We start from the raw sequence: 16223 nt of genomic DNA, 5'->3' as shown, positions 1-16223 counted from the left end.
CTGTTGTTACCAGCTCTCAACTTATGGTCTCAGCTCATTAAGCTTTCTTCAAGTGGCTGCATATTAAGTTCTAATCAAGCCTTAATATAAAATACAGAGCCAACTGCTGCCCAAATCCTAGTTCTCCTTTGGAAGATAAGATCTATAGGGGACCAAAGAAAAGGTATTCATTCAAAGGTTGAAGACATTTTTGGTGATGCTGAAAATGATTTGCCTCTTTATATGTAAGTTAAAATGATATCTTTTTAAATTTGATTTTTAGAACTAAGTTAAGAACAAGCTTAAATTACCATTAATTTTACTGTTAGAAAGAACATATAAGCCTTAGCAGAAGTCAGAAGAACAAAGGAGTGCGTGAGTGAGGATGTGACATCTCTGCAAAGGCAGACACAGACACAGCACACAGACAGGACCCATCTTTCTGTGGTGCTCGATCATTGGGGTGCTGGGAGATACATGGCAGTGTAACGCTAAAAGAAAGAAGTTTTGCATGCTGTTGTTTTTCAATCGCTACCATTCTCATGATCAATCTTCCAGATTCCCTTTCTACTTTGCAGTACGTGGCATATAAAATGGACACCTAACAGGATCAGTATAATCAGACATTTTCCTTTCACTTTTCTTTTACAATGGCCCAAGAGCCTTCAGTAAGTGAATATCTTAGACGTTACCTTTTAGCTCTTTACTTATAAAACAGTCAAATGAGAAATGAACCATATTAATAAATTTGTATGCATGTATATCTCAGATGTACTTCTTTTTAATACCAGACAAAACACACATCACTGTCACATTCCACTAAGCCTTTTTCATTGGTGTTACCATCAGAGTCTTATAAGCCTTAAAAAAGAGCCCTCGGGAGCATCACTGAGCATTTTAACGGAACAAAGCCAAAAGGGAAATTTTGTGAGTAAAACAGATGTTCTAGGTTAGAGAGGCATTTGAACAAAGATGAGTAAAATCTCCAAATAAATCCCAAATACTATTTCCTTAGAGCCTACATATAATTAATTATAAGCCAAACAGGGTCTAAGTACTGAGCAAATAACAGTAACAATACTTATCATTAATGTCATTATTCTTCTGTATCAAAGGTGACAGGAACTGTGCTGAGTACTTTCCAGTATCTTGTTTTATCCTCGTAAGGAGGCTGTGAGGGAGAGACTGCTGCTATTGCCACATTACATATCAGGGCGCTAAGGCACAGACAGATGAAGAACATTTGTCTGAAATAACACCACTGAACAGTGGCAAGCTGGGATTCAAATCCAGGCGGTGAGACTCTGGAGCTAGGACTTTTCTACCGCACTACAGTACAGCACAATACAGACCTTTAAGTCATGAATGAAACTGATGGAACCTCTCATTAAGCGATCCTTACGCTCATATCTGAGAAGAGGGCACAGCCCTAGCTTAGGTTTCAAAAACCTCATGTTTGCACTCCTCACTCTAGGGGCGACTTATACAATTTCTGGGCTATCGCTGCATCTTTGAATCCCCGGTAGCCAGCCTAGTTCATGACATACAATAGATACTCAATAAAAGTTACTTGATTGAATAAGTGAGTAAACACAATTCAGTCATTGGTTTTAAAAGTAGAAATGCCCTTCAAGGAAAATGACAAATGTATTCAGTCTGATAAAGCCACTGTAGGAAGCTTTCTAAAAAACAAATCTATGATATTAATTATTGATCTCTTTGGTAAATAAGAGCTAGCTCTTTCTGTTCTCTGAAACCAATATAGGTGAACTATATCCTAAAACAGTGACAACATCCACAATATACTTCTCTGTGCATTGTGGGAACATATGATTTAGTTGACTTAAACAGGGATAGCTGAATTATAAAAAGATTTAAGTTGTCAAAAGGTGATTATGTTCAACTACAAATTTAAATGAAAATACAAGAGTCTAGGAGTTGGGTGTGGTAGATTTTAAGAAGTTAAAATTTCCAGGGTGCCTGGGTGGCTCAGTTGGTTAAACATCTACCTGTCTTCGGCTCTGGTTATGCTCTCAGGGTCCTGGAATCGAGTTCGGCATCAGGCTCCCTGCTCAGTGGGGAGTCTGCTTCTCCCTCTCAATCTGCCCCTCCTCACCATTTGTGCTCTCGCTCTCAAATAAATAAAATCTTTTTGAAAAAAATTAAATTTCCATAAAATCACTTAAAAGTAGAACCTAGTAACAGTACTTGCCAAGAAAAAATGTTCCAGTAGTTCTACTTTTTCTGCTAATAAGATCACTTCTGGCACTAGAAACCAGATGTAAAGGTAGATTTTCCATTTCTGCCCTTCAGCTTCAAGAGAAAGAAGTCCACTGTTTAGCTCTATTAAATCACAGCCTGACTTTTCAGTGACCAGATAACAGCATGGAGTTATACCTATTTTTACCAATCCTGCCATTAATAAAGTACTAGTCCTCTGGCAAATTTATACATACTGCCAATAACCAGTAAATCTCAACTTGTAGAAACAATATGGAAACTACCACTTTTGTTTGAAGTTATTTAATTTTCCCTTCTTTTATCCTAGGAGTCTAATCCTCTCTAATGACAGTATTCATTTAAGCTGGCATTTATACTCCTGATGAATGCTTTATGTTATAACGTTTGACCTGGTTTTGTGTAATTCTCTTTATGTTATTGTATTTGTGTTAAAAAAAAAAAAATCTCCATGAAACAACGGTACTTCCCAGTTAGCTACTCTGTTATTAAGTGAAATAGATGCTTTTTACAGGAACTCTTCTCTGGGACATTTTCATCAGTACCTTAATCTGACAAATTAAACTTTGCTATCTAAAAAGGGACTTTAAAAGAAAAAGTAGCTTTGAAGACAGCGGAGATTTTTTTCCTAAAGTATGTAATGGTTGCCATTTTTAACCAATTACACAATATCAAGTAATTATAACATTTGATAATACATTCTTGTAGTTCAAGTATCAAATAAATTCTCATACACCTTTTATTTTCTTTCTTGGTGTCAGAAATAGAGTAAAATCAGTTAATTAGAATAAAAATCAGAAACTACTGCATACATGGCTCAATTTTGAACCAAAGCAAATAAAAAAGTTCTTTTCAACCTGAAGTATTATAAACTTCAAAATGATTATATATATCTAACAGCAAGTCTTTTTTTTAAAGATTTTATTTATTCATTAGAGAGAGAAAGAGAGAGCTCAAGCAGGGGAAAAGGCAGAAGGAAAGAGAGAAGCAGACTCCCTGCTGAGCTGGGAGCCTGATGCAGGGTTCCATCTCAGGACCTGGAGATCATGACCTGAGCCAAAGGCAGATGTCTAACCATCTGAGCCACCCAAGCACCCCACAGCAAGTCTCAAAAATTCAGCTCTGGTATGGATTTAATGCCAACTTTTCCATAATCTTCTTCACTAGTAAATTCCAGAAAATCCTTCACTCTATAAGCAAATAGCATTCTTTATCATTTTGGCAGAAATTTAGGAAAAATTAAATTCTGTTACCATACTGACAGAACTCAGGAAAGTTGCGAACTATCATTCTTTACTCCTGTGTTACGTGAGATGTAACTCATCACAGCATTAAATGCATTCACTGATTTTTCTAAGCATTTAAAAATGAGCTCTTTATAGCCCTATAAAAAAGAAGCTTCTGTAATTTTAAAAGGGTATTTGTAATTTTTTGGTGCAACTATACCATGAATATGTATTAAAACACAATTTGGATAAGAATACCCACAGAGGGGCGCCTGGGTGGCAGAGCAGCTCAGGGTGTGATCCCGGCATTGTGGGATGGAGCCCACATCGGGCTCCTCTGCTATGAGCCTGCTTCTTCCTCTCCCACTCCCCCTGCTTGTGTTCCCTCTCTCGCTGGCTGTCTCTATCTCTGTCAAATAAATAAATAAAATCTTTAAAAAAAAAAAAAAGAATACCCACAGAATCCCTCATCAACCCACCCCATATCTTTTTGGAAGTAGGTAGACATACTCATTATAAACAAATAAAATAACTTTAAGCTAATCAAAAAGGGACAGCAAGTTTGTTTCCAAATCTTGGAATATCTGAAGATAAATTACTATGCAGTTAAAATCCCTCACATAATTATACAATAGGTTTTCGTACAGGTTTGGACAGTTTGGTAGTTACTGGATAAGATCTTGTTTATAAATTGCCAGTTAATCCTATCACAATCCTTTTAAGCTCCTAATTGTCATAAAATTTAAATAAACCTTAATTAGCTAAAATCTCTTGCTGGCAGAGGGTTTTAACCACTTGGGGGTCAATAAGAACCTAAAGCCAGATGACCGTAATACATGCTTGTTAAACAGGGAGGAAAGTATTCTCAACAATCAAGATAACAGTATTTACTCAATGCAGCAAATTATGTTTTCTTTGGCTAGGTTGTATCTACATATTTTCCTGCGAACTTTAAACACGGACATTACTGGGTCTTTTGAAACTATGGCTCATTCATAAGCCTCTAACACCACAACAAACAAGGAACCCCTCCCCTTCACTCACACACGTATGTGAAAATCTGGCCTCTAAGATTTCATCTGAGTATAAATTCATTTCTTGAAATTGCAGAGTTAATACAGTAAGAAGAAAAAGACAAAAATCTACCAACTAGGCTGAGCTGCCATCCTCTCCATGTAGTCTTTGGCCATGTCTCGGGCTTCAAGGTTCTCAGGATACAGCACGCAAAACATTGCCAAGGCGCCCAAGTTGTTGCCGTAAATTTCATTCCAGCGGGCGCTATATTCCTTGGGGTCCCACGGAGGGAGGTATTCCAAGGGGCTGGACAGCATGGTGTGCACGGCCTCAGTGAGCCGGGCGGCAATGTGCTCATGGGAGCTGGCCGCCCTGAGCTGGAGCTCCGCCACCTCTGTCCTGGAGAAGTATAGCATTGGGTGGCTGTCATAGTTGGCATTGGTGAAGGGAATCATGACTTCTGGGTTCTCGTCAGTGATATAAGACGACACAAAGCAAAACAAATATATGAAAAACACACTGGGAGCCCCCCGTGTGTGAGTCCTCATCGTGGCATCAGATCTCCAAATCTCCAAGGCAGCCAAACCATCTTCGAAAGATCCTACGGGAGGAAAAAGAAAAGGGGATGTCAACCAGGGGAACATGACAAAGTAGGAAAGACAAACTTGCTTACTGGGAGAAGGTAAAAATATTAAAAGCTGAAGCTTATGAATTTAGATTTTTTAAAAAAATACAACAAAAATTTGAACCAGGAAGGGACTTACTAAAACCTAATAATTTAGTCACAGGAATAAAAAGTACAACATAAGGAACACGGTCAATGATATTATAAATAGTGTTGTACGATGACAGAGAGTAGCTATACTTATGGTGAACACAGCATAATGGACAAACTTGGCAGATTACTACGTTGTACACCTGAAACTAATATAACATTGTGTGTCAACGATACTCAAATACGGGCGCCTTGGTGGCTCAGTCGTTTAAGCGTCTGCCTTCAGCTCAGGTCATGATCCCAGGATCCTGGGATGGAGTCCCGCATCGGGGTCCTTACTCAGTGGGGAGCCTGCTTCTCCCTCCCCCTCTCTCCCAACCCCTCATTCATGTTCTCGCTCTCTGATAAATAAAATGTTTTTAAAAAACCAAACTCAAATAAAAAAATCTAATAATTTTATTGTCAAGTAAACACGATACTTCAAACATGTATTCATTGAGGAAAACAGAACTTTGGACTTGGGGAAACCATGTAAGATTTGTTCAAGTAGGGAAGACAGACCCTCCTTGGCATTTTTCTCATGTTTTAGAATTCAAAAAAGTTTAAATCTTACAGTATTTTTTTAGGCATTAACATGAAAACCACAATAACCAAAAGCTGGTGGTGAAATCTTGTCTGGGAATCTGAATGGAAATTAGGAAAAAAGAGAAAATCCTGTCTTTCTTAATTATAGGCTCCATTACTCTGGCTTCTCCTGGCTTCCTAACATTCTGCATTCTGAAGCAGGGATTACGATCAATACATCTATAAGAGTGTAAGCAGACAAATATTATGAGCAAGGCTATATGCTCTTTGTGTCAGCAGAAGGTGGGGACAGAGAAGACAAAAGCAGGGTAACCGACGGCCAAGCCCAGGCATTCCCTGGGCTGACATCAGCAGGCGTGTATTGAAAGGCCAGACATGGGGCTGCCGGGACTAGAAACGGACAGGCCTTCATTCAGAAAATAAAATCCCAGAATCAAAAGGCTGAAATAACACGTGTACATTTTCCCTTTATTATTTGAAACTGGTGCCTACTTTTTCATTTTGCACGTGGGATTTTGGTGTCATTCAGTAGGTCAGACACTGAAACCAAGCTCGTATTTTCTTAACTGCTTAACTTTCTTAAAAATCCTTTTTTCAGTGGCACAGGTTAAAAGAACATATTTCAAATACAAGAATATTTTTTAAAAAGAAAAAAAAAACACAAAAAACACAAAAAACCTCAGCCTAGTCTACGTCCCACATCTGGGATAAAGCAGGCATAAAATCCCCCAGAGGAAAGTCAGGGAATTCTTAAAATTCTTCAGAGGGGAAAGGTTATAGAAAGCAGACCAGAAAAAGACAGTTTTATGTAAATAATGAACAGTAGTTTTCAATTATTAAAGAGAGAAACTGATGGAGAAAAATCAACCTCCCCAGCTGAACACAAACTATTTTTCTAATGAAAAGCTGCCTCGTCACATTCACAAGAAAGAAAACTGAAGATTTAACATACACTGGAGATCAGTCCACACTCTCAACTTGCTGTATCTCCAAAAGAAAGGCAATATGCAGCACTTATGGATGCTGCCATTAATTCTAGTATTCTTTATATTTCTGAATGTGTTTTAGACCATATGTGTATACACACACACACACACACACACACACACACGAAATTTAAGGGCAGCAATTTTGCAAAGCATTTCAGATGTGTTTCAAGAGTCAAACTTGGGATTAATTTAAGAAAATTGGTATAGCCATGCTAAATAAAATATATAAAATAGAAATAACTCTTGGACTCTACTCATATTATGTCTAGCACCCAAAGCTGCAAGGCGGCTGGCTAGACCCTTCAAGGTCAGAGACCTGGCCAAAAGAAATAGTCCTCTGTGGTTATGTCTGAGAAGGGGTGTGGTCTCTGGCAACACAGAGACATGGCTGGGTCTAAAGTAATGCTGAGTCCCCACCACCCCGACCTCCACCCCGAGGTTTATTTTTTGCTCTTTTCACTGAACATTCATGCAAACAATTAAAAAAAAAAAAAAAAGCCTGCCTATATTAAATCCCCCAAAGCCTAAGATTGGATGCAGTTATCAATGCAATTAACATTGCGGAGGGGTTTTAGGCACCCAAAGTGAGGATGACTTGTAAGTTTCTCCTTTAATTGACCACTACGTGGATAGTATTGAAGATCTTCTCTCAACTACCGTTTTTTTAAACCTGTAGCTCACGTTCTAGGCGCTTGTGGGAGGTTGGATTTTGGGGGGATGGGTGAGAACCCACAGGGAGACTGGAATTTCTGTCTCAGCTCCTGTACCAATATTCCCTAACGGTAGCTAAAGCCTGATTTGTTTTATTCTCTTCCTCCTCCCGTATGCATCCTGTCCTCCTACCCAGGTCCAGAGTCACTCAGGTGCTGGGGGCTGCTGCAGGAGGACTCATGCTGTGATCCCAGCCCCTTCTGCCACATCACTTCCCGTGACGTAGGTCATGCCTGAATATATTTAAAGAAGGGTTGCTCCTGAAGCACAGAACCTCATTAACGTGTTGATTTGGGAATCATGCCACCTTGATATGCCAACTATTATTGAAGGGTCCTTCATTATTGCTCCAAATTCACATGAGGGGGTCAGGGCAGCAAGACTGAGCTACCACACATTTAAGACATAAATTCTGGTTGGGATACCATGTGGGCCAATGAAGAACCCACAGAAATTCTACAGAACAATCAGGCACACAGACCACCTGGGAAGAAAGGGCCATAGCATTCACCATGTCCCAGAGTGTGTTGCCTTCCAATTATACTGAAGTCAACTCACCCAGCCTCCACCGCTCTCCCGAGATTAAGGCCTTTGTTGATCTATCCAAAAAGTTCACTTCTTCTGTATCTGGCACATACCTGTATCACGTGGAACCGTTTGGACTGTTTATATGCTGTGCCTCACAGAAGGTGGGACCACAGCTTCCTCTTTGCATCACAGGACTTAGCACTGTGCTCAACAAAGAAAAGGCAGCTCGTAGATGCTGACTAAGCCAAATTAACCCTTGGACTTAGGTCCTGGGGGAGTAGATACCATCACTAAAATGAGCAAGGAGAAACCTTATTCCCTTTATTTGAAGCCAAAGCAAGTTTTGAATTTTTCAGAAAAAAACGTCTGCTAGGAAACTAATAGAGGAAGATACTCATGAGGCCCAGAAACTTATGTAGCCTAAAAACTAATTTCAAAGAAAGAAAGTGAAGTCTAACCCAAACTTACTTTAGGCTGATAACCTAAAGGGAGACATCTACCATCTTAAATCTGTCCAGAAAATTACCCTGAAAAGCCCCCATTTCCAGTCTTTGGGTTTCCCCCATTAAAATTCTGCGCTCAGTACTCTGCATACCGCTCTGTAGAGAGAAGCTGCAATTAGGGAAAGGAGCGTTTCTCACGGTCATTTTAGGTGGACCACAGATGGACAGGTTTTATGCCAACTCATTTCAATGGGAAAACTATCACTGGTACATCTAACTAGACATTTCAACAGAGATATAAAGTTCCTGTTTAAGACACACTTACATTTAAAAGTTAAAAAAAAAAAAGTAAAAGGATAGGGCAAAAATTGTTGAAAGTGGTACTTGAATGACTGAAGTTTGGGAGATGCCGAAATGCTAAGTGAAACAATGGCCACTTAGTTTACCAGAAAGGCCAACTCTGGGGCGCCTGGGTAGCGCAGTCGTTAAGCATCTGCCTTCGGCTCAGGGCGTGATCCCGGCGTTCCGGGATCGAGCCCCGCATCGGGCTCCTCCGCTGGGAGCCTGCTTCTTCCTCTCCTGCTCCCCCTGCTTGTGTTCCCTCTCTCACTGGCTGTCTCTCTCTCACATAATAAATAAAATCTTTAAAAAAAAAAAAAAAGAAAGGCCAACTCTGCCTCTCCCACTGCCCCACCACACACACACACACACACACACAGAACAAGTCTGTACTTTCAGATGTCTGTGGCTGGTCTCTTAAGCCACTCTCCCTCTAGTTCATGTGTTGCAGACACAGCAGAGCACTGCCGGCTCCCCTCAATCTTCAAGTTGCACTTGGCCCCCAGCTCAAGAGCATGGCATTTTCAATATGGCAACATCATGGGCAATCCCTGGCAGCTGCCACTAATATTTCTCTTACACATAATTCAATTCTCAGGATGCTTCTGAATGACTCTATGGAGCCTCGTTTCCCCTAAAAGCCTTTCCCTCTTCTCTTCCACTATAACGCACTAACTTTCCTTACCTAGTTTTCCTTCCATTCTTTTGTCTCACTCTACACAGCTCAGAAAGCAAAACGTTCCTAAATTTCTACCTAATCAATGAGTACAATATAATCATTTAAGGATTACCCTGTCACTACCAGATGATTGAGACAGCAATTTGATCATCCCCCTGCCTGAATGCCCTGCTTGTATCTGCAGCAGTCCAAGTTTGACAGTATGCTTAGGCCAAGCCAAATAATACAAAAAGTATTTAACAAGATGCCCGAATTCTAATTATTTTAAATAGGTCCTCACGAAGTAACAATAAGCCTAAAATTATTTTGCTTTAATCCTGGTTCCAACAATCCACGGCAGCTATTTATTATGACTGCCGACACACAGAAATTTTGGTGAAATGCTTTTCCCATATTTGATCTTTTACTTTGCAATAACTTGATGTGACAAACAGTATTAAGAGTTAGTGTCCACTGATAGTCTAACAGTACCTTAGAGACAGAACTAGAACCCATTCTCTTAAATCCTAAGCCAACATTCTTTTCTTCAACCAAATTTTTAACAATATTCGGTGACATTAAAGTTCCCATTTTTGCCATCCTTAGACAAAGAAAGCACAGAAAGAATATGCTCAGAAGGAAAAGAACTGAAAACTAGACTAGTAACATCAAGTTTCAAAAATGAAGGTTTCCAAATGGTCTGGGACTGTTTAAAAATGAACATATGGTAGCACAAAAGTTCTTTCAATTTCCCTGGCTTTAGAAAATATAGAAAGTATAAGGATCAAAGAGTGACATTACCCTGAAGAAAGTAAAACACGCCCCAAATTAAGATGGATTAAAAACACTCTTACATCTTGCGTCAAGTCTAAGGAGCACAGCATTATGATGAACACTGAGCATGGACAGAAGAGTAAATCCCTGCTCTGCTGTCTGCTAGTTTTGATCAACCGATTTCTGCTCTCAAAGCCTCCATGCTCTCATCCATAAAACGATCCCAACTTCACGGGGTGATTAAATATTATGTGATGCACTTAGCACAGAACCTGACATAAAGAGCTCTATAAATATTTTTAATAAAAGGGAGGAAGTTTCAGACATGCAAGATTATATTAACCTATCCATAATATATTTTTTTTGAAAGAAACGAAATATAAGCAAAAGAAGGAGAATCACAGATGTTAAGTGCCTGGGCAAGGTCATGCCACTTGTTAGAAACTCCGATGAAGCTCAAACACAATGCTCTGGACTCTTTAACACATCATTCATTAGTAAGCTCAACACTCACTGAAAAGAAAGCACATAACCCTTGAGATTTTTCAAGTATTTGTCAGGGCCCTCAAAGAAAAGAATAATGATTAAATAAATGATATCTGAGTTTGATTGCCTCCCAAGGCCCATAATTCTTGGTGTATAAAAGGTGACTGCTTCTTGCTGTATTCTTTCAAAAGGCCCAGTGATACAACAGGGGCTGGAAAATAAAATCGCTGGCTGGAGAGTGTTTCTTAGTAATAAATTTATATGACTGAAGGGTACATGAGTACTTGGGAGATATCTGCTGCCCCTGGCTGAGCCGATAAGGTAACCTCAAGGGTCTGGAGTTGGCTCGGGCAATGTCATCAGTATCCCAGCTGATCATCCTGGGATATGTTATCTGATGTTAATAAAACTAAAACCCTCCTCGCCCAACATATATAAAACCAGAATGTCAGTGCATTCATTTACAAGAAATACAAATATCAAGCAGATTGGGAAATATTTTCTAGCTTCATCAGAGACCCCCACAGGTAGTAAAATTATTAGATAATTGCCTGGTGAGGGGCCCTGGGCTTGGGGTAACTCAACCAGTCAAGACCACCGCCGTAACTTGCTTGAAAGGAGGTTGTGTTGTCAGCACCTGTCAGATGGCCTCGGGATATCATTAAAAACAAAAATTTTTAAATTGAACTGTAATGATATTTAGGAAAGAAGAGCAAAATGTACATACCCCACAGCTCCTGCCACCACCCCCACCAAGTTCAGCTCAAGAGTACCTGTTCCTGTTTGCCCAAGGCAATGGACAGGCCCAGTAGTCAGTTACCTGAAGTTAAATACTTCTCACACTACAACTGGAAGTGCCCATATCCATGAAGGGCTAAAACAGTCCTGCAAACCGGACAACAGAATGCCCCTGACTTCGGATCCTCTTCCCTGGAAAATGTATAGGCGCTGTAGAAGTTAGCAACTATGACTCCACTGAAACCCAAGTTACCTCGCCTTTAGGCCTCCAATCAGGTTTCGGGCAAACTCTGATGCCCTGAGAGCACTAACATACCTTAACAGAGCTGCACATTTCCTTCTCTGATCTATTTTAGGATTTAACTCTCGGAGAAATCTATTTTCAAGTATTTGAGAAACATCTTGCTGTGGTCTCACACATACCACCTCACTGTTTCCACATATTTTAACTAAGGGAATGTACATATTTTTAAAGTTCTCCTTACTTTTTCTATTTCGATTTTATTAAATGGATAATTAGGATACTTTTTTGGAAAATAATTTTACCTCAATATCAAAGTAAAACCTTATATGTCCTTGGTAAATTTCTGTAGTGAAATAAATCTAACATTATTCTTACATACATCAAATCCTAAGAAAACATATGGTTTTGGTACTACACAATCGTTTGCTAAAATTATACTCCCTGATGTGTAAAGCCTGTAGACTCAGCCAAAAAAGCATATTTTAAAAACCAAGGGCTCTTAATCAAAATGAAAGTTCCTTCTACTGAGGGTTTATTGTTTTCCTTATTTAGGGTGAAATGAAATATATCTCCCCAAAAAGTCATTTCCAAACAAAAATCCACAATATGAAATTATAGCATATGGAACCCCCAAGAATTTATACACACTACTGAGGGAGTAATTACAACCCTGAACCCACACGGCAAAACCACACTGTGTATAATAATGGTGCTTACCACCTTCACACTCAACATTGGAGAAACTTTAAGTTAGGTTTGTAAGTTAAGTGCAGCTCTGTGCAGTCCAAGACCATTTCTGTATTGCTCCTGGGAAAGTTTTTTATGAAGATAACACATTTTCTCACAATGTAATCTGAAGCTCACTTCTTTCCTAGACCAACAATGGTAACCATATAACTTCCTTCTAGGAGAAGAATGGTTAACCTAAATGATGTTTAAAATGAAGGCTCCATCTCCCATTCACCAGAGGACTACTTGAAGAAGTACTTTAGTGGCTATCAAACTGAAGGCTTCACTTAGTGGCAGAGTTCTTCCTGGTGAACATTACTACGAATCTAAGAACCATTAAGATCCAGCTTTCGGGGCGCCTGCCTGGCTTACTCAGTAGAGCATGCGACTCTTGATCTTGGGGTCATGAGTTCAAGCCCCATGTTGGGCATAGAGCTTACTTTAAAAAATAAATCGAAGAAGGTATTGCCTAAAAAAAGAATGAGTAAGATTCAGTTTCTGAGAGCGTGGCTGTCTTATAGAAAATAGAAAGGAAGTAAAATCTGTACTTTCACGGAGGCAAAGAATAAGCAGGGTAGAGGTGTGGTGGGGGGTCTACAAAGTCACTGAGGAGATCAATAAAGCAGCTAATTTTGCTTAAAAAAATGTTTAAAAGAGGAAATGGAATGGTTATTATACTTTCTAAGCTCTAAGTAAATTCTAGTTTATCTAGCAGCCTAACAATTGGACACCTTCTAATTGGTATCTCTTTATTACAATTTTAATTGATTTTCTTAATGATGGTGTTAGAATACAATATGCTAAAGTATTTTCAAAAATTTTTATTCTGGAGATGCCTGCGTGGCTCAGTCAGTTAAGTGTCTGCCTTTGGCTCGGGTCATGATCTCAGGGTCCTGCTCCGCAGAAGTCTGCTTCTCCCTCTCCCTTGTGTTCTCTCTTTCTCTCTTTCAAGTAAATAAGTAAAATCTTTAAAAAAAAAAAATTGGGGGCAGTGCCTGGGTGGCTCAGTTGGTTATGCATCTGCCTTCAGCTCAGGTCATGATCCCAGGGTCCTGGGATCGAGTCCCACATCCTGCATCTGGCTCCCTGCTCAGCGGGGAGCCTGCTTCTCCCTCTCCCCTTGCTCCTTCCCTACCTCATGCTCTCTCTTTCTCTGTCAAATAAATAAAATCTTTAAAAATAACAAAATAAATAAATAAAATTGTTAAAAAATTTTTTATTCTGATACTATTTTCAGATAATATAATGTTGAATATAATTAAGTATACTTCATTTTGGTATTCCACAGCTTTTAAAAAGTAATTTTTTAAAGATAATTAAAATTTATTTATTTGTCAGAGAGCACAAGCAGGAGGAGTCAAAGGCAGAGGGAGAAGCAGCCTCCCTGCTGAGCAAGGGGCAGGATAGGGGACTTGATCCCAGGACCTGGGATCATGACCTAAGCTGAAGGCAGATGCTTAACCAACTGAGCCACTCAGGTGTCCCTAAAGGGTAGTAATTTATGCACATTAAGTTTTCCAATGCATTGTTTTCCAGAACTGGAAGATCAATTTCCCATCCATGTCAGGGGTAAGTATTTCTTGTAAATATTAATTAATTAATTCAGCTATGTATTGAGCAGCTATTAAACCCAGGAACCATGCTAGGCATAGGAATAAAAAGTAAACAAGAAAAATTATGCTCTGCCCTTAATTATAGTATAAAAATCTAAGAAAATGATGTTTCTGTTTTTTTTAAAGGACTTATTTATTTGAGAGAGAGAGAGAGAGAGAGTGTGTGTGTGTGTGTGTGTGTGTGTGCATAGGAGTGTGAGTCAGGGGAGGAGCAGAGGGAGAGGCAGAGGGACAGAATCTCAAGCAGACTCCCTGCCAAGAGCGGAGCCCCACACCGGTCGATGCCATGACTCTAAGATCACAACCTGAGCCGAAATCAAGAGTCAGCCACTCAACCAACTGAGCCACCCAGAGGCTCCTCAGTTAGTTTATTTTAAACTGTAGAACTTGTATTACTTGGACAATAAAAATGAATAGGAATTCTCCCTTAGTCCAGTGTAATTTATTTAACTGACTATAGCTGGCCCCAAATGAAAATTAACAATCTTTTCTTTCTTTTTTTTCCAAAATTCTTTTTAACAGTAAATAATCAAAGATTCTCTGGAAGGTCCTACAAAACCAGCTATGGCTTTCTCAGCAATAGCTTTAACCATGAAAACACTCTCTGGCATTACTGGCTAAAAATATAAAGCACAGAAAAGAAGATAAAGAGAATGAAGCTAGTGGCTAAATATAACTTCATACAATTTCAAATAACAGTTAAACAAAACCATAAATAATCATGAAAACTAAAATACAACTTTTCTTCCTGCCACGGATTGACAAGGGCAGACCGGCGAGGTGGCTAAGAGAGCTCACAGGGGAATCACAGTGGCTTTTGTTTACCGCTTTGTGACTCTGGACAAGCCAACTATCAAAACCTAGTCCCTTATTTCAAATGAAGATGAAAATATTATGTCTCAAAAAAACAGTTGGGAGATTAAATGAGATAACCCCTATAATGCACTTAACACTTTCTGGTAAGAGTTCCCCAAAAATGCTAGTCATCATTGCTCACCTCAGAACATGATTAGTGGCTGTGGGCACAACCTGGAGCCAGACTTCCAAGGTTTGAATCCCAGCGCCACCACATCCCCAGCTATGTCCCTGTTTTCTCCTCTGGAGACTGGATAAAATAATACCTTCCTCATAGGGTTCCTGTGATCTTCAATTAGCTGACACACCTAAAACATAAAAAGGCTGTCTAGGACTTCGACGGTGTTCAGTAAGTGTTAGCAGTCATCATCATCTTCTCAATAAGACCCCCAAGGTCAGTCCAAGGAGAGGAAGTGTGCCATGACACCAGGAGGAAGTGCTCACAAAACTATCACACACAGAATGTCATTTTTAAAATACGTACAATGCATTGTGTGTTCAGAACCTTGCAGACTCATCAGGAGCCTAAAAATATCAAATATTTTGACAAATATAAAGTATGTGAAGCCAAGAGTTTTCTCCTTCCTGCTCAACAGCATATTTATAACTTTCAGGCTATATATTTCAAGTAACTCAGCACATCTGAGAAGAAAAGAAGTCTTCAATCTAATACTATTTCTTCATCAATCAATATTTATATAGAGAGATAAAACTTTCTGACATACCATAATGACGCATATGTGTTTACAGTCAGAAAAACATCCTACACATAGAAACACCAGTCTTGATGAAATTTAAAAGATGAAAAAATCACTTCTGAACCTAAATATAACTTGAAAAAATATGATGTTTGATTGAAATACATTTTCTACTTCCCCTAAATGGCAATACACATTAACTTTCAGGTGGTAATGTAACTCCTTGAATTTGTGGGTAAAACTATCTTCAATTCTATAACCAATTCTCCCCCTTTGATTTTTAGATATGTGACTTTCTTTCTTAGCAAGTGTGATGGTTAATTTTATGTGTCAACTTGATGGGCTATGGGTACCCAGATATCTGGTTAAACATTATTTCTGGATGTGTCTCCAAAAGGGTTTCCACAAGAGGTTAGCTTTTGAATCAGCAGACCAAGTAAAAGTAAAGAAGACTGTTCTCTTTGATGTGGGTGAGCCTCACTCATTCAATCCACTGAGGGTCTGAATAGAACAAAAGGCAGAGGGAGAATTCATTCTCATTCATGCGCACTCACTCTCCAAGCTCTCTGCCTGCCTGCCTGCCTGAGCTGGGCCATCAGTCTTCTCCTGCCCTTGGATTGGGGTTATACCACCAGCTTTCCTGGACTCCAGCCTGCAGGAA

The 16223-nt window shown here is 39.3% G+C and overlaps 1 protein-coding gene across 6 annotated transcripts in view; it reads right to left on the bottom strand.

Moving 5' to 3' along the window:
• Positions 1–16223, bottom strand: part of DSE (dermatan sulfate epimerase) — a 147196-nt gene that overhangs the window by 48471 nt on the left and 82502 nt on the right. For 4 of the 6 annotated variants that reach the window (XM_008691188.2, XM_008691187.2, XM_040627675.1 and 1 more), the window contains one exon: positions 4590–5058. In XM_008691188.2, coding sequence (XP_008689410.2) covers positions 4590–5058 — 469 coding nt within the window. Of the gene's footprint in view, positions 1–4589; positions 5059–16223 lie in introns of those variants that run through there. The other 2 variants (XM_008691191.2, XM_040627677.1) reach the window with 2 other exon arrangements.

Source organism: Ursus maritimus, unplaced genomic scaffold, assembly GCF_017311325.1.
Source record: "Ursus maritimus isolate PB19 unplaced genomic scaffold, ASM1731132v1 scaffold_13, whole genome shotgun sequence".
Taxonomy (NCBI): domain Eukaryota; kingdom Metazoa; phylum Chordata; class Mammalia; order Carnivora; family Ursidae; genus Ursus; species Ursus maritimus.
This window is presented reverse-complemented; position numbering and strand designations above follow the sequence as displayed.